Genomic DNA, 22,963 nt, shown 5'->3' on the forward strand with positions numbered 1-22,963 from the left:
GGTAATCGATACCACCTAGCAACTTTCGTTTGCGAATGTCATTCTCAATCGTAGAGAAATGATTTGTGCTTGGCGTACGACTGGTTAGAACCCGTTGAAATCGAAAAATATTCAACGACGATTCCAAGAAAATCCAAGGTATGCGAAAATTGTGATCGTCGCGAGTATTATTTGTTTACTTGTTTGATCATTGGCTAAATCGTATCGAGTTGGCCACCGTAAAGATTAAACATATACATATTTTCTTGCACGCGGTTAGCTAGTGGTTCGGTTCGTTACCTGAACTTTGTCCGCGAGATATAACGATCGACGATCCCCGCCTTGGCCGTCGTTTCCCGATTCCGGAACCAGTAATTGCATGTTTCATGTTTCATTACTCGGATCGAAATTTTCCGCTGGATTTGTGCGAATAAGCTCGTCGCAGTCGGTTATCCGAGAAACGAAGAGACAAGGTTGAAGTTGTCTTATCGAAATCGGTAATCGTCTCTATCGCTATCGCGTCGTCTGCGTCTGTTAGTTCATCTTGGCGTTGTCACGGAAGTTTCACGTGAATCGTATACGATTTCTCTATCGCTCCGATACGCGAATGCGTGTCCGCTTTTGCGCATTATTCGCGGCAGCTGGTACGCAAGTATTCTTTCGTATAACAAGTACGATTTCGAATTACGTAGAGCAACTGTACGCCCCCGATGAACTCTCGTTGATCGTTGATCGTTGATCGTGCTCGGAACAAATTTTCCATCGGTCTTGGTTCGCTGATGGAACTTTCTTCGCGGTTTGCCTCGCCTCGCCTCGCCTCGTTGCGCCGCGCCCGCACCCTGTCACACACATCGCAACCTTTTATACATATTATATACGCATATACGTATACGATACACCGAATCTCATATTACGAAACAAGAATTTACGATTCATCGTGTACACGCCGCGCGCCGTACGTCTAATCCATTTCTTTTATCCCTTTTCTACGTCCACGACGCATACAAAATTTATTCCATCTTTTTTCAACGAGCTTGTTCGAATTTGTTAGCCGAGCGCGATCGCGACCCCGATACTCGTTCGGTCCGGGCGCGGGTTCGTTAGACGGGGGTCCTTTTCAAACACGTTACTTAAACAATTCGGAGATGCTGATGCAACCTCGGGTCTAAAACACTCGAGTTTCGTAAGTTGATACGTGTACGGTGACCTTCGCTCTAAAATGTTTAATCTTATTTCGTGCCGCATCATCGCGCATCGATTCCTACTACGTATACTATTACGTACACTACTACTACGATACGTATACGCTGTATCAATGGTTAACCGGACCGTTACGATTGTGTGTTGACGCGATAAATTAACGCGTTACCAGTTTTTCCGCACCGTGTCCGATTTCGCGGAGAAGGTAACAAATAAAAAGACACGCGCAATCGATTAAACAATTCGAAGAAATCGATACCGAACTTTTGCACACCATGGCCATGTGATTCACTCGGGTAATTCCAAATAATCCGTAATTTTCAAGATAAGACAGAGTTTGCCAACGCATGGATTCTTCGATATCGAAACAACGAAAAGAACCCGTTGTATTTGGAAATTAGTTAAATTTTAGAAATAATTCTTCGATATGTACTCATTGTTTTCTAACGATTAAGCGATTATACAAGAATATTTTCATCTGGCTATGCGTTATCTCGAATAATTTTCGGGTCAACGACGACGACGAAGATTCCCTTGCGCAGACACGATACCAGACGAAGATTACCAAAGCAGTTTTACATTGATTGTATGCGGGATTCAGGAAGATGACGTATGTATGTATACAACGCGCGAGATAAATAAATCGTATCGATTGTCGTCAGAAACAAAGTACACCGAGAAGATGGAAAATGTTATTCGTGTTATCGGGAAATGATTTTTCTCGCGATAGGAACGTTAATCGTAAGCGTACGTCATCGCGCGAATGTACGCCAGATTTTGCATTAAATTAAATTAAATTCAATTAAACCTACTAAAAAATCCAGAGTAAAGTATAGGTAAAATTCCGCAACGAGATAACGACACAAGGAGTTTTGCTCGCAGGTTCGTCGTTTGAAAACACATGACTTTTTCAGGATTTATTCAATTGTAAGTTGTTTGGATCGACACCCCTTTAGAGAGACACAATTACTCCGGCTTAAATACCATTTCGAGCTGACAAAGCGTCCGTTTCTTCCGGTTGAAGTTTGTCTAATTGGTATTTTGGTAATCGCACGGAATTGCGCCACGGTCATTGGTTGTTTATCTTTATCGTGTAACGTCGTTAACGTCTTCAACGTCGTCAACGTCGTCAACGTCGTCAACGTCGCGTCGCTCGATAACGATGCATCGAGGATAGGTAGGAGAAACCGCAACCCCGATAGCTCTCCACTTTTCGTTTATCTAAATCTCGGATTGGACGGTATTAAAAATGTCTTGTCCCACCATCGCCGTCGCATGCTGCTCGAGGATTCGGCGATCAGGGTGAATGACGCGCAAACGTGTCGTTATCGTGAGATCCCGTGACGCGGTACTTATCGTATAAATTATTCGCGCATGGAGGTCTGTTCGTCAGTTCAGCTTTGCTCCTCATTGTCAGACGATCGCGAGCGAAGCAGAGCTCTCCACATTCAACAACATCGCCGACAACACTCTGTTCGAGCGGACAATTGTTTTGGTTCTATTCGAACGTTTAATCTAGTCGCTACGCATAATATACAAAGGTGAATATTTTGAATCTTTGCACTTCTTGAACTCGTACGGTTATACGTCTAATATTCCTCTTTTCAGATCGTATACGCTTTGCATGCTTTTTTTTTCCAAATCTATCGGTCAAAAATCGAGTTTCTATGTAGTTGTTAAAGCCTGGATCTATTGTTGCTTTTAATTGTTTGATTTGATTCGTACGATAGCGCAGATTCGATTCGAGTACGAATCGCTCTTTTTCGCAGTTATAACCATTTGTCCGTTTTGCTTTTAGATGCTGATCGGTGGAGCCGTAAGTTACGTAGCTGGTAGGCAAGCTGTTCGCACGGTCTACTGGAGGACATCGAGCAACGGTCGCCTTTTAAAGACGGCCAAGACTTGCATGTTCCAAGGACCGCCAAAACCGGCTCCATCCTCGACGTCAGCTTCATCGGCTTTTCAGGCTCGCACCCAAATCGAGCCTGTACCGAAAACTGTCTTGAAATCTCGAAGTTAAAAAGCACTTGGCATGACATTGGACCAACCAACTAATGAGAGAGAGAGAGAGAGAATGTGTGCGTGTGCGTGCGTGCGAGGGAGCGTGGCCGCGTTAAGAGGCAACAACTTACATTTGTACATAATTATTATATTATTAATTTAAGTAAACTAATTACTACAAGTTATCGCTTGTACGCTAATAGTTAATAACGTGACCGTCTAATAAAGACAATATTTATTTCCAATAAAAATTATGGAATCGATCGAGTTATTTTCTCTAAACTTTTTCATCGATAATTGCAACTATTTGTCGAGTCGAATGTTATCTAGTCGAAAAATCGTATCGACAACTTCCCTATAATCAAGTTTCGGAGTCACGGACTGACTCGCGTTCAACAAACTTAACCGTGAGAATTGCGCGTCTAGGTGGACGTCTCTTCTTCTATTCTCCCCGTGAATGTCATACTCGAAGTTTGAAATAAGGTCGAGACGATTTGCGTCACTGGTCGCTCTTAAAGAATAGAAGCTTGTGTTCGGAATCATCGTTAGATGCGACACGATTAATCGTGCAACCGACCGCCGCTATCGTTGCAGTTTCTTTTGCCACCTTCCGTCGCTAATCCTCTCACGCAAACAGGACGAGAATTCGTTTCCCAAAAATTCTTCCTTTGAAAGTTACGTCGCTTACGGAACCTTCGAGTTGGCGTGAAAATATGTTTCGCCTCGACTACGTTACGTATTACGATAAACTTTTCGACTCGTATCGCTAACTTTATCGTTTATATCGCGACACCGAAGAAGAATTGAAATCACGCACACGCGCCATGGTTGTGCGATGCAGGACCGATCGAGTGCGAGATGAGTGACACGCGGATCATGTCCAACGGAAAATCCGAACCGTTCGGGAGGTACGTCGATCGCAGTTAAATCGTTGATAAAAAATCTTGGAAGACGCGTAAGCGACACGTTTCTCGAGAGAAATAATGGACGCAAGTTAGGATGCAGGTCAAGGTCCCCGACATTCGAAGCACGGTCATCGACGGCACACCAAGGGTTTCCCTAAACGCACCTCCGGAGGTCGTTCGGCTGCCGGACGAGATCTTTTCACGTCGAACATCAACGCGGCAAGCTTGCACGCATCTGTTATACGCATTTAAGTAAAACCTTTTCTTACGATGCACGCCAAGCTTTAGAAAATTCGTAAAGCGACAAAGATCGCGACTAAGCGTCAGCGATCGAAATAATGTACAAGTACAAATGTAATTATTTTATAAATATTTCACGTAACATCTTTGAAAATTGTATGATAAATAAATAAATGTTGTCGTTGTCGTTGTCGTTGTCGTTGTCGTCGACGTCGACGTCGACGTCGACGTCGGGTTGGCGGGGTGTACGCGGGGATGCAAAGTTGCGCGGGCGCACTGTCAGAACTATCGATTTCGCGAGCGAAAGGTGGCACACGGTTGGCCATCGATTCGACGCTCGTCTAAAAGGATTGTAGTTGGTGATTCCCAAAAGACGGGACACTCGGCGGAGGAATCGTACGTTCGAGGAGGAACCGTCCAGCGGAACCAGTGGACCAGTTCATCTCCGCGAACGAGCCGATTGTAGGAATCGGTGGCAAGATCGTTGTCGCGTTTCACGAACGGATCCATCGGAGGATTTGTTCTCCGAAAAGAAACGGAAAGACAGGGAGGAGAGGATAAGGAGAGCAGACCTCGGCCAGAGTCATGCAGAACTATGGACACGAGGATTACGATTACGAGGGTGGATCGCAACAGGGCACCGGTAGGTCGCTGCCCCAGGTGCCAGGTGTCAGGCCCATGGTGGATCCTCAAGCGAGCGGCGAAGTCGATCCCACATTGTATCCGCAGCCAAAAGAGGCAACGAACAAGATCCGTGGCAAAAGCGACGTGATCGAGTATTTATTCGGGGCCGTGGACCAGGAACTACTCACGGTCAAGACCTTCTACTTCTTTTTTTATTCGGCGTTCGGCTCCCTCTTTCCTCTGATGGGAGTCTACTTTAAGCAGATGGGTATGAACGCAGCCCAGTGCGGACTTTTGATCGGACTCAGGCCTCTGATCGAGTTCATCAGTGCGCCTTTCTGGGGTTCGTTGGCTGATAGGTAAGCGAATCGAAAAAGAATCGAATCTTTTCTCCATATGTACGCGTCGCGTAGCTGTACCGCTACTCGATACTTATTCAGCTACGTAAAGCACAGTAGGTATCTTTTCTATTCGGATAGAAGGTGTTCGATACTCTTGTTTTTTCTTTGTTAGACGACCGTGCCGAGGGTACCTAATAATTGACGCGAAATATCGAACCTCTTAAATATCGAACTTTTCTCCTATTCCGTAACGAAAATATTTAATCGGATATTTGGAAAATATCCAGCGAGATGTACTATTTCTCTTCCAGATGGCAGAAAGGCAAACTGATCCTTTTAGCTTCCCTTTGCTGTTGGATCATCTTCACCCTTCCTCTGGGCTTTATTCAACCTCCGGCTACATCTTGCGTGGTTATGCGAAACAATAGCGTGTATCTGGAGCCATCGAATCCCCAGCAGAGGATTGTCAAGAGGTCGGTCGATCTCGATGAATTGTACAGAAATCGAAACGAGGAGAAATGTTTGGAAGTCGCCGCGAACGTTGTGTTTGAGAGATTACGGAAAAACGAGGACGTCGACGAAGAAAAGAATGTTTCGGATAATACGAGTGACCGCGACGCCGACACCGACGCCGACACCGACGCCGACGCCGACACCGACGCCGACGCCGAACCAGGTAAGCGGAACCTCGCCAGTAACAGGCTTCGAAGAGAGGCTGCTCTCACGACCGAAGGGAGCCGCGTCGAACAAGAGGAACTCGAGTACAAGCAGTTGGTGTTCGACGACAACGCAAACAATGCCGAAGCCAAGATCGTCGATTTCGAGACTTTGCAAAGAAGAAATCGTCCAGCCGATGTCCTCGAGTACAAGCGCTTCCTTAACGTAAGCTTTCTCGTACGTTCGAGATCCGTGTTTTCGTTCGTATTTCGAGTCGTCGAGTCTTCCTATTTTAGAACCAACCTTTGGACGACGCCGGCGACGGGAGGCCGCCAAAGAAAGCGTACGCGCACACCAAACCCCGGACGAAACCACCGCCGATAAAGGTCATGGTGAAACGAGACGCGGATAATACGAGACGCGACTCGTCGACGAATAATCTCCGTAAACTGATGTTCTCGGAGTCAAAAGAAGCGAGCGAGGAGAACGAGGAGAACGAGGACGAGGAGAAAAAGAATATCGAGGCATCGCGGCCGTTATCGTCGGTCAGGGTTCGACGGTACGCTAGGGTGCCTCACTCTGGCCAGAGTCCTCATACGGTGGCTTACGCTGCCAACTACAACGAACAACAAAACAAGGGATGGGTGAAGCCGTTGTTCAGCTCGATCGTCTACAGGCTGCCGGTAAACCTTGTTCGGTTCTGTAACTTTCGAAACTCGTGCAAACGATTCGATCGGTACTCGTTGGCCCATAATTTTCCTTACAATCCTTATAATTTTAGGACATTCAAAAGACCTTCTTTTTGCTATTGCTGTTGGTGATAGTCGGCGAGTTCTTCTCGGCACCTGCGATCACGTTGGCGGATTCAGCCGTCATCACTCTGCTGGGCGAAGACGCGGATAGGTAAAAGTCCAAACGGAACACAGAAATAGGACTCGACGAATAGGACTTTGCGTAAACTCGAGTTTACTTTTATCCTTTCGAGTTTAGGTACGGTCATCAGCGAATGTTTGGCAGTTTGGGCTGGGGATTGGCCATGTTTTTCGTTGGCATCGCTTTGGATCACAGCACCGCCTTCCCGGAACATCCTTGCGGACCAGACGCCAGAGAGAAGAACTACACGATTTGTTTCGCGATTTTTAGCGTACTGATGGGCGCTGCGCTGATCACAGCCACGCAAATCAACTTCAAGTACGACGTGATCGCGACGGAGCCGGTGAGCGAAAGATTCGATTTATCATTTTTTATTTTTGATTTTTGATTTTCGATTTTCGATGATTGAGAGAAAGCAGCTGCAATCGAAAAGCAAGGACGAGTACCGTTTCGTTTCGTTGTTTAGGAAGTGGTCAAGCCTCCGACGGAACCGACGAGAGAAGAACAATTGCAGAGTCAACTGTCTCAACAGCTGAACCTCCCCAGTCTTCAGGATTCGTCAGCCGCGGTGAATCCGAAGCCTCAGCCGCCGGAAGGCAAGGTATTCCCATTCCCAAGTCTATTCGCTAACATATACTTCCTTTTTTAACCATTCTTTTTACTACCTTTCTATCGTTTCAGACGAAAATGTTTGCTCAAACGATGCGAGAGATCCCGGAATGGGTAACCGTACTCAAGCAATTCAAAGACGTAAAGTGCGCGTCCTTCCTTTTCGTCGCCTGGTTCATGGGCTTCGGTATCGGACTGATCTTCACTTTCTTGTTCTGGCATCTTCAAGATTACGGCGGCACGCCTACTCTGTTCGGTGTTGCTTCCGTGATTAACCACATCTCCGAGATATTCGCCTATTTTTTCAGCTTCAAGCTGATCCGTCAGCTCGGTCACGTAAAGGTACAACGCGCTTCGTTCCGTGTTGCGTTTCCATCGGCATACGATTCTCTTTCCCTCGAAACGATCTCTTTCGATTCCAGACGCTTAAATCGCTGAAATCGCTGAAATCGCTGAAATCGCGTCAATTGTTCCAGGTGTTGTGCATGGGATTAGGTGGAAACGTTCTCCGTTTTCTCTACATATCTTGGTTGACAACGCCCTGGTGGGTGTTGCCTTTCGAATTCATTCAAGGAATAACTCACGCCGCTGTTTGGGCCGCGTGTTGCAGCTACATAGCTCACAACACACCCCCGCAGTTGCGCACCAGCGCGCAAGGTGTCCTTCAAGGTGTCCATCACGGTCTTGGCAGAGGATGCGGTGCTGTAATCGGTGGCATGTTTGTCGATGCTTACGGTAAGCTAGAATACCGAACCGATCTTTTCACCTTAACCATCAGCCTAGAGTCTACAGCCTCTCCTCGACGCGATTCACTTTTCAGGAACAACCGCGACCTTTCGAGCCTATGGTCTGTTTTGCATCGTGGTTCTCGGTGGGTTCGTGTTTATCAATTTCTACAGAAAGGACACAGGCTTCGTATCGAATTTGCCGCAAACGGAAGATCCTCGCCAAGTAGCCGAGGCCACGCACTTGGCGCCGCACGGGGTGCCGAGCAACGCCATACCTCGAGCATTGAGCTCGACGCGTCTGCACGAGCTGGCTAATCAGGACTCGGGCTACGGCGCTACTTATCAAACCTCGGCCGGCAACCTCGGTGTACCCGGTGCAAATGGAGGTGAGCACGATCCACCATCCCCTCTTTCCTTTCTCTCGCTTTATCTCGTACGTTTCGTTATTGCTCGTCAAACGATAAACGTAAACTCGTAAATCGTTGACGCGTCGAGCGCGTAATCGAGCTTGCGACTATCTGACCTGTCATTCATCGATACCCGTATTTACCAGTTGCATTGGCGCTGTCTCCAACGACCGCCACTCGATGCTATCGTATCGTTCGACGGTTGGCTATTTCGCGAAAACCAACGCAACGAGTTTTGTCGTTAAGAAAATTCGATTCGGATTTAAGACGTGCAACATATCGTTTAGGTATCGGCAAATATTTCATCAAAAGTATCGACCGCAACCCCTTTCCGTTTCAGGTCCCGTGAATCCGACGAATCCATTTCTGAACAGTGGAGGCGGCGGCGGAGGTGGATTCAATTACGGTATGACTGGCAAAGGCGAGGACGAGTATATCCGTAGGAGCTTCCAGGTTTAGTAAGATCATTCTAATTAGAACGTCTTCACGAGGAAGACGTTTGTTGGAAAAGTGATCGGGAACCAAAAAGACAAAAGAACAAAGAACAAAGAACAAAGAAAGAAACAAGAAAAGACAAACTTGTACGCAAGGCTATACTCTCCGAACGAAAATCTTTTCCTTTGTTTATTACACGCTTCACGCCTATATCGTCTAAGGATTAACGGTCCTTACGCCAACCTACGAAAAAAACTGTTACGGTTATTCTGATTCTGTGTTTCTTATTTTCGGCAGCTTTACAATGAAGCGGTTAGCCGGGAATTCGATCTGGTCAAGCCACCGCCGATAGTAACCCATCTACACGCTCAACAACCATGCACCAATCCTTTTCATCAGCACGACTACGAGTGGTAACACTCCCGATCGATCGATCCCCGTAATGCTGTTCGACACTGACACCACCGGATTCGGTTCGTTCTCCAAAGAACCAATAACCATCAGGAGGACCATGTTTCGAGAGCTATCCATGCAGTGACCAATGCTTTTCGCGGAAACGTTAAACTCGCCGAGAAGCTCTTCGGTGCCCTGTCGAGCTGCGTCCCGTTCACTGTACATATGTATGTTAAATCGTCGCCGTCAACTAATGTCATTCTAAAGAAAAAGTGTATCTATAACGTGACCGATTTCTCGAGGAATCCAAAGGGTATAATCGCGATAGAAGAGTGGATACCAACAGCCGCCTAACCATATTTTCATTTTATTATTCGTTGTTGCGTTAGGATACCGAGCTTTTGTTTTAAATGTTCAAACTCGGATATCGAACACTGTGGGAGACAAGAACGTTTGGAAAATTGAATAAATCATTTGCGCGATTTAATGATTCGGTTAATCGATCGACGCGACGCGACGCGACGCGACGCGACGCGACGCGACGATAAGACTGATGAACGAAGCAGCGGTGGATCTCGAATTTCACGATATCTGTTCCTCGAGACTCGAGACACCGAACGCTCGAATCGCTATCTCATTTACAATTTTCAAGGGAATCGATCGCGCTTATCAGGCTACCGAGGAGTTTGAACGAAACGAGATTTACGATGATCGCGATCGTTAGAAACGATGCTCCTAAGCCTCCCGAATCGGTCTCAACTTTCAATAATTCCATTCGATGAAAATACGCGCGCAAAACGAACAAACGTTACCCGATATGGATGTATTTTGTTAGAATGTAACGGTGTTGGTCTCGTGGTACGTGGTCACTTCTATCGCCAACGATGCTTCGCGCGAGATCGCAAAGCATTCGGATAGTCTTAATTAGACCGTGAAATTTCAACTACATCGAACGCGATCTATTCGTGGCTGACAATGAGTCAGCATTAGCATCTAATTACAAGCCGCGCGTTATCGAAAATTGTACGTTTCGAATCCATCCGAGGTTATAGGAAAGAATCCGTCGATTGTATATCCCGGTTTGTCGATTCTTTTTCTCGTCGGGCAGGTACTCGGTGAACAAAGATAAGTACGACGAGTTCGACAAAAACTAGAACCCAGCTACACACGAAAGGACGAGAAGAGAAGAGAAGAGATCGCGTGTTACGTAGACTACTCCGCACAATTAAAAATGTTATTGTACAGTCGAATAACAGTGTCTTTCGTGATAAATCTATACACGATACACGATACGTATACATGTTTCTAATTAACACGAGCCACGGGTTCGCTTCAACGAGAATATTTATCCTACGAACTTGCATTCCACGATAGCATCCGAGCGCGTTTCTTCTTCTCATCCGTCAGCGAATACGAATCGACGAGACGCTCTAGCAAACTCTTTCTCGAGTTGTCTATCTCGCTAGATTGCTCGAAATTTTCACGTATTCGAGATACCCAACGAAACTGTTTCTCGCTTTTTTGTTGTTGTTCGAATTCGAGAAACGGTGAAACTCAAACATCGCGCCCGCAAATCAGACCGTCTAGATTTACTATCGCGCGTCTACGTATTTACGCGTAATCGCATGCTTTGCTGCTTCTGGTTCCATCGCGATTTTCGGCTCGGACTGCATCTGCCAACTTCCGGAATTGGATAAATAATGAAAAACACGAGAATCGTCAACAGCCATTGTAAATAATGTCCCCTCTCTAGCCTCAACCACGGCATCCTCCCCATCCTTTCCTCTATCGCGTGAATATTACAAACCCGTGTTTCTCGTTCGTTGTTGTTTTCTATTTTTAGGCTGGACGATCCGTGCTGTATCTGTAAAACGCTTCATTTGTACCGTTATCAGGTAGAGAGTTTATCTCCAAGTAAATTGTATCGTATTGTTTACCGTATAAGCAGACACATTTTCTCGTGATAGCTGTACGATACTGTTATATAATAGAAATTGATTAAGCGGGTCGGTAATGAAGACGGAAATCGAGATAAGCATTTTCGATGTTAAATATTTGAGAAGAGAAACGTTAGAGATGTTGGAGAGAAACGTTGTCCGATGGTTTACGTGTTTGCATTCTTACGACATTTAACGAGTATCTGTCCAATTAATCGAAAAGATCCAAATGTCTGGACGATTCGCGAATATACATATATGTATATATACATATACTCGGTAGAGTGATCGTAAATCGTAAAAATTCGATCAATTATCACAGACGAGCATGCGGACAACTTGGTTCTTTTCGTCGTCTCGCGTCGCAAAGCAGGATAAAACCAAGTTAACTTTTGTTTTCCGTGGCACAAGCTAGATGTAACGTTCTACTTACATACATTGTCGCAGTTAAAGTTAAGCCTAGTCTAGCGTTATCGTTATCGTTACCGTTACCGTTACCGTTACCGTTACCGTTCAAACAGTACCGATTGCAATATTAACTGCAAGTCTGTACGCGTCGAGATACACACAGAGAGAAAGAGAGAGCATTCCGCGCGAAACCCACCCCTACGGGAGGTATTACTTTTCGAGGACACCTTCCACCGAAATTGACTAGAGTCAATCGAAGAGTTGTACTTAGCGTTTTCTAGTCCAGTGTCCATCTACGCGGTTCAGGCATCGTTTGGAACACATTCCGATGAAAATACAGATAAACAAGTAATACCAGAAATACTTATCGATCGATTATTTATCGTTGTATCGCGATAGATGGTTATAGACTACCGAAAAGGCACATCGAACGCTTGAAATTAGTTATTTATTCCTTGGAAAATTTTTTAATTTCCCAAGTTCTCTACAGTTTCGCTATTCTCCTGCTATTAGATTGATTACGCGTCTCACCTGGTGAAAGGCGTGCTCGAAATAAATGCAATGAAATTATCAGTGATACTTGCTTTTTTACATTTTTCCACGTGGTTCGCAATTCGTCGTTCGATCAAGAGAACTTGAACCAATTAAGAGACAACACTCAAAGTCTTCCCTAACACGTATACCAACCGGAAAACTATTATTTACAGATCGTTTAAAAAGCTATTCCAAACATGGTAGAATCGAACGTCGCCATTGAATTGTAACATTCGTAACGTAGCAGCTGCGAAATAATCAGCAGTTCGGCCGGAACTGATCGAGAACCGACCAGAACGAGAAAAGACCATACCGTGGAATTTAATTTTACTTAAAGTTTCATTAGTTCGGATGACATTCTTTCCAAACGGTATACCTTTCACCCAGATCTACGCGTTTCCTGATATACTCGATAATCGAAGAGGACACGTGTGAAAAACGCACGACCACAGACATTCAGCAAACTCGATACATATCATATAGAAATTAAGTTTAATAACAAAAAAATCAAGAAATCGATGTTACACTCGAAGAAGAACGTGCTTTGCACGTGGTCGCTTCGTGTCGCTTGGTGGGATCGTCGCGTCGGTAAAACGACCGATAACGATTCTTGATAAAGAGTCAATGCGAGATCGGATAGCTACAGAGTTGAATAAACGATAAATCTTTCCGGCGATGAACACGCAAAATCCTTGTCATGGTGCTCTACGATCCATGACAATGGTTTCATTTTACGCATAAATACACATACACACACACGCGAGCGCGCGAGCTGCGTTTTTAGTACGATTTTACAAGACTGAAGTAAACGTAGTTTTGAACAGAATTCAGTCGTCCAAGCTACGTATCGACGAACAAATTTCAGTGTATTCGTGGATAGGTGTGTCGAAGGATTCATGTGCGAAGCGCGATAACGATATAGCTGTACTATAGGTACAATGCTATCAATAGATAATTATCAGAGGGAAGATAATATACAGTAACGGTATACTTCATTAATATACAGTTAAAAAAAAAGCATTTTTCTTCCTATCGCTTCCTATAATTCTTTTCCTTTCGCATACTAACTCAACACATGCAAGTTGCTATCGATATTGTTATTCATCGATCGGCATGCGAATTACTTTTTCTGGACAATTTCATTGAGAAAATGTAATTTTATAGTAATTTTCTTTACTTTTACCTCGTTCCCCTTCACACACACACACACACACACACACACACACACACACACACACACACTTTAATAATTCCGTTAAGTTTATAACTAGTTTATGCAATACTCCATAAAAAGAAATAAACACAATAGGATTTTGAAACATGTATGTATAGTGTACGCAAATTAACCCTAGATTATTTTAATATAGAAAGTACCCGATTTATTTTTCGTTTAAAAATTACACGTACATATAATTAGACAAACAACCGCGTTGCAGCGTACATCTACATCTACTCGAATGCGTTGGCAGGTAAAAGGTGTTAAAATTCGATAAGAACGATTTCAAGACAAAGATCGGCATTTGGTAAATAAATGTTTATTATCCGTTATACTTTTGTTCATCGATTTTACTTATTCTTTTGGACATAGTTACAGCTAGAGGCACTAGTCAAGCTTAAATACTAGCTGACTACGAAGTTCGTAATTATACTCAATGTTCTAGTATTATGTTTCTCCGTGTAAAATCGGAGGAAAAATCGAAAGTGATGTTACGTCGAAATCGACAACTAACTTCGTACCTTAATTAATCGTTTGGACTAGAAATAACGTTGTACCTTAATTAATCGCTTTGACTACAACTAAACGTCGTACCTTAAGTATACTCACTCCAAGTTTTGATCACTGACCATTAAGTGGTTTTACTATCGGTACCAATCGGTGTGTATCATATGATATATTATATACGTATGAATATATATAGAAAATGTGTACGCGACATGATTGTTAACACGTTCACTGCGGCACGGCATTGTATCGTATATCGTTCTTCAATTACTTGGTTCAACCTTTGTCGTATGTTAACAAGATATCTCGATCATTTTTCTATCATCTATATCGAAATTTTCAAATGTAAAGTGAAAAGTTTACATTTCCGTAAATCTCATAGATCTGTGTATCGAATATAATAGTTGGCGAAAAATACCACCACAGTGAACATGTTCAAAATTACGACAAGATTTAAGGAAGAATTTAAAAAAAAAAAAAAAAACACCAGTATCTCTCGTTCCTTTGCTTTCTACTTAATGAGAACGTTATATTCTAAAAAACTAAAATACTGATTTCGTTCCGAATTCGCTAGATTGATTGAACGGTGTGAAAAAAGAAATCAAAGCACGCGTATTCAAGTCTGTTACTTGTCCTAACGCGTACACTACTGACGATCTGTTTCTCTCGTTTGCTTACCGTATATGTATATCTACATATATGTATTAATCATTCAAATGCGCGCCTAGTTCCAGGCACGGCGGCAAAATATTACCGTAACGTGAAAAATAATTGTCAAGTTGTTGTTGTTGTTGTTATTATTATTATTATTATTATTATTATTATTATTACTACTATTATTACTTATCGTCAAGTTATTTCTCAAACGTTCGTTATCATTGGAAAGTTGGTAAATACAATGTACGTAACTTTGGTGTGTTTGCAGAGATAGAATTAATATGTGTAATATATGTGAAAGGCAAAAAGCAAGCGATAAAAAGGCGATCATGGCATAAATGTCATCGTTAAAAGACTCGTTTGTTCGTTACCAAAGCTCGAGAACAAAAATCGATTGGTAATGACATTTGAGGATAAATTAAAGCAAACTTTCATCGTAGGCTCGGAAAAAATAAGCGAACCGTCGCGGTCGGTTGACCTTCGCTTGGCAAATACCGGGTCCATTCGTGCACACCAGTCGTTTCTTTTTTCCATCATTCTCTGCTCCCGCGCTTTCTTAACCCTTCTCATTTTCAGTATACAGGACGATACAATGCTCGAGCTAACAACGTATTTGAAATTTCAATGAAATTTTATTATGGGTCTGACTAGACCCTGTATCTACCGCGCAAACGGCTATCGATAGATCCGAAGGTTAAATCATTGGCATTACTTCCATTGGCACAAATATTTTCGTACTCTTTGGACCATCGCGTAAAACAAATAAACGTAAGTAAATAACGCCCGGTGTATGTATTAACTCAACGTAATCACATTTTTCGACTTACGCATCACGTGCAAAAGCGATCGCTTCCGCTAAATGCGTGTATAATACTTTTCGAACGAAATTCATTTCGTGCATAGCGGTCAAGTTTCTCACGCAAAACTGGACCGACACCGGGCAGTGTGTCACTACGGCAGAATTGCATTAGTAACATATGTATATGTATATGTATATAATACTGGCACAGTGAGGCAATCATCTTAGGATTCTCTAAACTATTTATCGTAATGTACTTAAACGTTTACTTATTGACTCGTATAATCCATTCGTATATCTACTGCCAACATTCGTTACTCACGCATCTCTCTCTTTCTCGATTACTCTCTATGAAAACCCAATGGCGATAACACTCAACTGTCGACCATTTCTTTGTCAACAATTACTATATGTAATTACTATATATATATACACGTAAAAAAAGAAAATTAAAACTAACAAGAAAATTTCTCTAGCCCCGTAAGAAACAACTCGAATAGGTATACAAGGCGTTTCAAAAAGAAGGTTACAAAACGTTCAGAGTTTGTACAGTAAACCGAAGCAAGCGATATGGTACTCACTAAACGTTAACTTGATAAACATACACATTTCAAAACAAACACTTGTATCGAGATACAAGCAACGACAAATCTATCGTGGTCGGCGCATTGTTCGTACGATTACGAACTATATACCGCGGAACGAATTAACTCTACCAAAAAGTTTTAAACCCTTTTCCCGAAACACGCTCTACGTTGGAAATTATAACGGGGACAAGAAAAAATTCGCCGTAGTCAACAAGAAACTTGTCTCGATTTCTGTTCCGTTTCGGCGAATTCTTCAACAAAGCACATGAAAATCTGCACGTCGATGATTTTCTATACTCGGTCACAGCCTTCCAGGATGTAACGCGATGCTTGTATTATCACTGACATATATATGACACACATATATATATCACTGATATATATACATATATATCTAACGTTTAACGTCTAACGTCTAAGGAAAAATACTGCAGGCACGAGTAAAATCTCGAGATGTTTTTCAGTTTACGACCCTTTCGTTTCTTGTTGTGTATAAGCGACTCAAAGTAGCCCAAAGTCGTTCATCGTTTCACGTTAAAATACCCGTTAGAAGAAAATTTCCCGATAACAAGAAGACTGACGTACGGATATGTGCTGAATCGTCCTTTCGTAAAAACGGGTCTCGGATACGATAAGATGACGTAAATTTCCCAATCGCTTCGTACAACCTCTCTCCTTCTGCGAAACGAAACCGTCGCGTCGTTTCGATGCGATTCGTGTTTACTATCAGTCTCTAAAAACTGTCGAAATTGACGTTACGCTATAACGATTAAGATTAAAATTCCAAGTATCGAAACGTGTCACTTGGTTACCCTATGTTAAAACTGAGCAACTGTTGGAATCGTAAAACCTTCGACGGCTCGAGAACGTGACAGCCCGTTTGCGAAGCTCGTGTCTATTATGTACTCTGAACCTGTCGCAGAACGGAAAACCGAAGAAAAACGCGCACGAGATCCTACGATTTATGCTTTACTGATGCCGTATTCTGCCATACTGTGCCACCCTGATCGAGCGATCTAGTTTGCAGTAGGAACTACATAATCTGTCATCCGAATCTCCATATCCTGAGTCGAGATTTGATCGGTAGTCTGATTTAGTCAGATATCTACCTCAAACATATCTTGTTCGATCGGTTTTTTAACCCAACTGCCAAGGCGCGCCTTTACGAAAGCCTCCTTCAATTGGTGCTTAGCAAGCTATCGCACAGAAAAATTTGTTAACACAATAACGACGAACCAAGGATCCCGAGCAGTGCGTAAATCTGAAAATGTATATATCTGGACTTACCGAGTAATTTTGCACCGAAGATTTCGCGTCCAAATAATGACGGCACCGATTCTTATCAGCGTCGTCTATCGTACCGAGTTTACCTAGCAAATTGTAAAATCTTCTGAAGAGTCCTTGCTTCGATATTCTGGACGGTTTACCCAATTCATCTTTTCCCGTGGTACAGTTGATTACTTCAGCCTCCGTTTGACCTGAGAACAGATGAAATATTTAGAATCGAGTCGGTAGCCCAATTGGACTAACCGCGTCTCGGAGCAGCTCTCTCGTACCGATTGTCCAATTAACGCTATAGTTAGGCGCCTTTCCAGGTTGTCTAACTTCCGAGGATGTGATGAGACTCATTAGCGGCTTGTTAAGTCTGTACGGTGGCGGTAGACCTTGAATCGTGTTTTCGATACGTCCACAAACCGCTCTGTACATGTGACTTGGGTTCAATAGACTGCCAAGAACGATGCTGTGGAAGTAAATTGGCTCGATGAAGTGGCTTAGAAGTGCACCTTGCACACCAAGTACGTTCCACCGAGCTATTTTGTCCGAACACGACATCGTCAGCAGTCTTTGGCCCTATACATTCAAAGAAACGTTCATACGCTAAAGTTTGAATAGAACGGAATACATTTCTTTCAGCGTACAACATGAACCACGTACCATAAGAACACCGTCCCATGTTTGGATACCCTCGCTGCTTTTCACGGGGATCGTCCCTTCTCCGGATTCGATTTTAGTTCTCAATTGACCTCTCGCTCTTCGATTGGGATGCTTGTCGACAGACTCGTTTTCTTCGTGAGGCGAAAAAATTCTAGCATCACCGCACGGAGCGGTATTTATGTATAAATGAAATTGAATGCCTTGTCTGAGCCTGAATCCTTTTACAGCGGGTTCTAGAATAGAATCAGCGGCTCGAGTTTCTGCGTAAAGTTCCAGTTGTTTGTACAAGTACTCGCACAAACATCTTCGCGCGACCACTTCTGCGTGACAATCGTTCAGAGCACCACCGCTGACGCTTAAATGTTCTCCGGATACACATTTCGTACCTTTCGTTTAAAAGAACGAAAAAGAGAAGGGGGCAAAAAAAGAAAAAAAAAACAATCTCTGGATAAATGTATATATAGCGCAGAAATAAAGGGACGTATAAAAAGAATGATCTCTCACCGGTTGTTACGCATATTAGTTCGGCTTCTGAACCTTTGGTTTGAACGATACCAGCTAGAACCTTACGTCGAGCGTGCTGCGGCTTAGATTGAATAAGTTCGCTAAATTTCTGATTCACCATTTTCCCAATTTTATCGGCTAACATTTGGGGCAGTTGCATCTGGTCTTGCCAATGTCCGCTATTGGAAAAGTTTGGTAGTACGCGAACGGGAAGTGGAATGCAAAAGGAAGAACTGTGAACGTTTCTTAGCTTAGCCAAAGCTGCTTTACTCGCAGCAGCTTTCGCTAATTTTTTACTCGGACCGGTTCCCTCGAATGTTTCTCCGTCGATAGTCACCGATATTGTGAATTTTGCGTAACTTTCACCATTGTCGGACAAACACTTATATACAACACCAGGGTACAATTCGTTAATAAGCGCCACAGGGCCTTTCTCTAAAAATTTATTTGTGCTTTTCGGTTCTTGAGTTAACGTTTTGAATGCATTAACAAGGTGATTATCACGTTCCGTAACGTCACTGGTAAAGTCTGGTTCGAGAGGCAACGAAAGTTGGCAAGTGTTGATTGCCTGATGAACTTCTGGCGTATTTCTGAATTGGATAATATTCCTCAGAGCGAGTTCAGCTGCGGCATGTTTAGCCATCTTTTTGGTTCGACCTTTGCCTTCGTAAGTTTGTCCATCTATTTGCACAGCTATCGTGAATATCGGAGCATGAGTCGGACCAGTTTGGTCGACAACTTTGTATACAGCGCCAGTTTTTAATTCGTTCAAAGCGCATACCGCGTTCTTGGGCTGTGGGTTCTTGTGACGTTTTTTGGGACTGATGGTACCTGGTAAAAAATAAGAAACACAGATCAATTTCTTCGAAGGTCCGCTACAGATTCTCCGTAGGTTGAAAAACCTTGGACTTGGAAGACTTTTAAGATGACCAATGTTCTGCTTGTTTCTACTAAAAAATCAATTTTAATATGTGCACACTTAATGTCTAAGCATCGTTTCATAGCATCGGATACAATCCAATCGTGCAACCAGACACTGACCTTCGGGATCCGATTCGGCAGGTCTCTTCTGCGTGGTCCTTGGATTCGCTTGTTCCATCTGCGAAGAGGATAACAAGTATAGAATAACAGGTATAGAAAGAAAGGAAAATGTTCCCGATCCAAGAATACATATAACCAAAACTCACCCCGGTCAAGTGTCCCTCCTGTATTTCCTCCGCGTTGCAGTCTTAAGAATAAAAGAAACCACGAGAGTGTAACGAAAACATATATATTGAATGTTTGAATAAGAAAATCGATATGCGAATAGTATATTTCATACTTGTCTCGTTGGTGGTCTCCTTATCATTGTTTAACACGGTCATACCGTTCGACATTTCTCGTCCAAGCAAACGCGTTGAAAAGTGCAACGAAGAAAATTCCGTGCCGAAACACTGAACTGTTACATTGATTTTAATTGTACTTGCGTTGCGATACAAGCAGCGCCACTGCTGTTTTTTCAAAGATCGAACACATAACCAAATTCTTTGCACGTTCCATCGAAATCTTTCAAGAAAACAATTTACACGGTGTATATCGCGCGTGGGTTGCGTGACGCTAGTTAGCGACTGATACGATTATTCCTTTAGTTAATTCGGTGTAGCGTGACAAACGCAAAGGTTGCATCCATGAACGTAGCTGGCTTGCGGGCTTGCGCTTGTTTCCGACTTGTGCATTGCGCAGAATACTACGCACACGACAAGTGTGCAGCATGTTGAGTGTGGAGAGTCGATTTAAAACCAAGTCGGGATTCGGGACTCGGGTCGGGTCGGGTCGGGACACTTTTACAGTTCTAGAATCTAAAATCAAGCTAACGATGCGCGAAAAGTTTGATGCGACGTGCGACGTGCGACATGCGACGTGCGACGTGCGACGTCCGTCGATACGACCAACGGACAAAGAGACAGAGACGATACACAATACACCGCTAACTTTATCCAACTTTCCCCAAGAATGATCAAGAATAGTTTTTCCCGATTAACGCGAAATTAAATGGAAAGGTACATCTTACGTGTGAAGACACATTTTTTATGAGAACATGGACCACCTTTTTAGAAGCTATAAAGTTTCTAATTTTCGAATAATCCTCGATTACTCACCCGTTTGTTTCTTCCGATTTTCGACTCGTCTCGCCACTCTCACCAACGTTTCTCTAATTATCGCCGACGTTTGCGTCGATGTAACATCAGCTATCAAACGATACAACACGCAGTTTTTCATCTTGTTGCGATGTCGATTTATCCTGACATTCCTAGCGTTCATTTTACTCGGCCTACCGGTATAGCGCATGCATCCACGTATTCCACGTGCATCGGATACAACAGAGTCGAACCATAGCATGTCGATGTAGGTATCGTAAACGTGGTCGTATTTTTAGAATTATCGCTTGACGAGCGTTGCACGAAAAAGCTTGTTTCGACGTAAGCTGTTGCACTTGTTTCCTCGTCCAATTTGCTTTCTCGTTGCGCGTGACTTTTTCTCGAAAAATGTTGATTACTCTCATGGAAAGGACTGCGACTGGACTACTTGAATTGCTCTCTCGACTACGCTTCTACCGTTCTCGAAAGCACATTAGTACACGCAAAGCCTCAGCATCGGTTAGCAGCCGATCGAGGACTAAACTAAACCAACAGCTAAAACAGCTAACAAGAAAAAGTGTCGATTCGATCCGATCGAACTATAGAAACATCAAACGACGCCGTCCGCGCCGGCCGGCCGGCGATACGGCTACATAGTACATATACTTACAATGTACGAGACGTGACGTGACGCGACGCGACGCGACGCGACGCGACCAGCCGACCACTCGCCGATGCAAACATGCGAACGCAAACCACGCCGACGTTTTTTACTTTTGCTTTCTTTCGATCAAACTTTTACGTTTAATTATGAAAACTTGAACGTAACAAACGTAACTTCCGCTTTATGCACAAAAATTGTAAGCGATCGTTTATCGAAATGCTATGAGTTTGTTGTTTGTTTTGATTGGTTTAATCTCGACGTGAACGCAAACGGTCGAACAACGATTAGCTATCAGGCCAATAAAGATCCGATCGATTCGTTTCTTCTAAATTGCTATTTACTACCGATCTCAGCACCGCACCAGTACCTTTGAAACGTGACCGAGTGCGAGCACTTTGTTCGCGAGTCGTGAATCGAGGTTTAGAGAAGTATGTTTGGGTATCGTTCGTTCTTTTGGGTCCTAACGGCCATCTTAATCCTGCTGGTAAGCGTTTCTACGAACAATTTAACTAGCGATAAGATAGTCTGTCCGAAACTATTACAAAGGTTGTTGTTCCGGTCAGGAGCCGGTCGTAACCGACATCAGAAGGGATTGCCGGAAGGAGACGAGAGTTTCATGGGGTACTCTATCACACTATACATATATCAGGCAATCAGCCACCGTAACGATTACGTTACAAGGATCAACGGAAACGATATACTCTTTTTCTCTGTTAAATACTTTTAGTCGCGTTAAGAAGGATGAAGTCTGGTGACTTTGAGCAGAATGACCCAAGATTGAAGTGCTACTTGAAGTGCTTTATGGCGAGAAACGGTATTTTGGACGGTAACGCGGAGATTGACGTGCAAAGAGCGTTACGGCATCTTCCCCGAAGTTTGCAACACTCTTCTAAAAAGTTGTTCAACGAATGCAAATCTATCCGTGAGTCCATACGATATACATAATAACTCGCTAACGATAAGAGCGGTACCGGTACCGGTTTCTGTTTCTGTTCCTCTTCCTCTTCCTCTTTCTCTTTCTCTTCCTTTTCTTCGGAGATCTTTTTTTGCTTGTCGAGCTATACACTTTCGGATTTACCTTTCAACAAGGATACCTCTTTGCTTTCAGCTGGGACCGATCATTGCGACAAAGCCTTCCAAATCGTCAAATGTTACGTTAAATATCATCCAGAGGTAAGCGTTCGATACGAAATAAACGCCATAATAAATTGTCCTTCTATCGAGGAATTTTCCATTTCTGGTTTACAGATTTTGCATAGCGTGCCTTTTCTCTAGAGTCTAGAGAGATTTCTTATGCGTACAACCCGTTCAAGTTCTAAAGGAAATATACAAATGTTACGTATATCACCGTCGCGTCGTGTAACAATTACGTTATGAAAAATAAAGGAACAGAAGTTTGAGAAATCGGTATTGGTTTGGAAGATGAAAAGATGCGACTGATTAGGAAATCGAGAGTTGAGGAGGAAGCTGGCGCGTTGATCGTTTCCCAGCATCTTTAATTTTATTATCGAACGCAACACGATTCGTCCAAGCTACGTAGCACGGTAGCACGTCTCGTGTCGCGGACGTGCCTTTGGCTGACTTGTGAAAACGTGGCTTAGGTCGCGTCTATGTGTACATGTATTCACCGTCGGTGTCGTGAAACTGGGTCACAGTTCTGCCCATCGGGGTATTAAAACAATCTCTAAGCTTTCCGCGCGCACGGC

General features: G+C 43.4%; 3 protein-coding genes across 7 annotated transcripts; 2 read left to right on the plus strand and 1 right to left on the minus strand.

Annotated features, from left to right (window-relative positions):
- Window positions 1–506: 506 nt before the first annotated feature.
- Window positions 507–20,191, minus strand: LOC128875352 (double-stranded RNA-specific editase Adar). Of its 3 annotated transcripts, none has more exons than XM_054120862.1 (8): window positions 19,798–20,191; window positions 19,664–19,704; window positions 19,518–19,575; window positions 18,477–19,307; window positions 17,973–18,205; window positions 17,594–17,888; window positions 17,325–17,515; window positions 507–818 (listed from the first exon to the last, which is right to left on the minus strand). In XM_054120862.1, the coding sequence occupies exons 1-8, from the start codon at window positions 19,850–19,852 to the stop codon at window positions 519–521; spliced, it is 2,004 nt and encodes a 667-aa protein (XP_053976837.1). In that variant the 5' UTR covers window positions 19,853–20,191; the 3' UTR covers window positions 507–518. The 3 variants fall into 3 exon arrangements, with proteins under 3 accessions (XP_053976837.1, XP_053976836.1, XP_053976838.1); XM_054120861.1 differs by having other exon boundaries at window positions 17,973–18,358; window positions 19,798–20,189; XM_054120863.1 differs by lacking the exon at window positions 507–818 and adding an exon at window positions 12,467–17,233 and having other exon boundaries at window positions 17,973–18,358; window positions 19,798–20,182.
- On the plus strand, window positions 4,608–12,314 carry LOC128875351 (major facilitator superfamily domain-containing protein 6). 2 transcript variants are annotated; one of them, XM_054120858.1, is made up of 11 exons: window positions 4,608–5,308; window positions 5,602–6,172; window positions 6,244–6,630; window positions 6,729–6,850; window positions 6,938–7,163; window positions 7,287–7,421; window positions 7,502–7,771; window positions 7,906–8,164; window positions 8,250–8,543; window positions 8,905–9,017; window positions 9,297–12,314. In XM_054120858.1, the coding sequence occupies exons 1-11, from the start codon at window positions 4,911–4,913 to the stop codon at window positions 9,414–9,416; spliced, it is 2,895 nt and encodes a 964-aa protein (XP_053976833.1). In that variant the 5' UTR covers window positions 4,608–4,910; the 3' UTR covers window positions 9,417–12,314. The 2 variants fall into 2 exon arrangements, with proteins under 2 accessions (XP_053976833.1, XP_053976834.1); XM_054120859.1 differs by having other exon boundaries at window positions 8,905–8,970.
- A 111-nt stretch (window positions 20,192–20,302) lies between the features above and the next one.
- On the plus strand, window positions 20,303–22,830 carry LOC128875358 (general odorant-binding protein 56d-like). 2 transcript variants are annotated; one of them, XM_054120876.1, is made up of 6 exons: window positions 20,303–20,515; window positions 21,611–21,741; window positions 21,821–21,878; window positions 21,985–22,179; window positions 22,366–22,430; window positions 22,506–22,830. In XM_054120876.1, the coding sequence occupies exons 2-6, from the start codon at window positions 21,688–21,690 to the stop codon at window positions 22,530–22,532; spliced, it is 399 nt and encodes a 132-aa protein (XP_053976851.1). In that variant the 5' UTR covers window positions 20,303–20,515; window positions 21,611–21,687; the 3' UTR covers window positions 22,533–22,830. The 2 variants fall into 2 exon arrangements, with proteins under 2 accessions (XP_053976851.1, XP_053976850.1); XM_054120875.1 differs by having other exon boundaries at window positions 21,546–21,741; window positions 22,506–22,829.
- Window positions 22,831–22,963: the final 133 nt, after the last annotated feature.

This window comes from Hylaeus volcanicus, chromosome 4 (assembly GCF_026283585.1).
Source record: "Hylaeus volcanicus isolate JK05 chromosome 4, UHH_iyHylVolc1.0_haploid, whole genome shotgun sequence".
NCBI classification, from domain to species: Eukaryota; Metazoa; Arthropoda; class Insecta; order Hymenoptera; family Colletidae; genus Hylaeus; species Hylaeus volcanicus.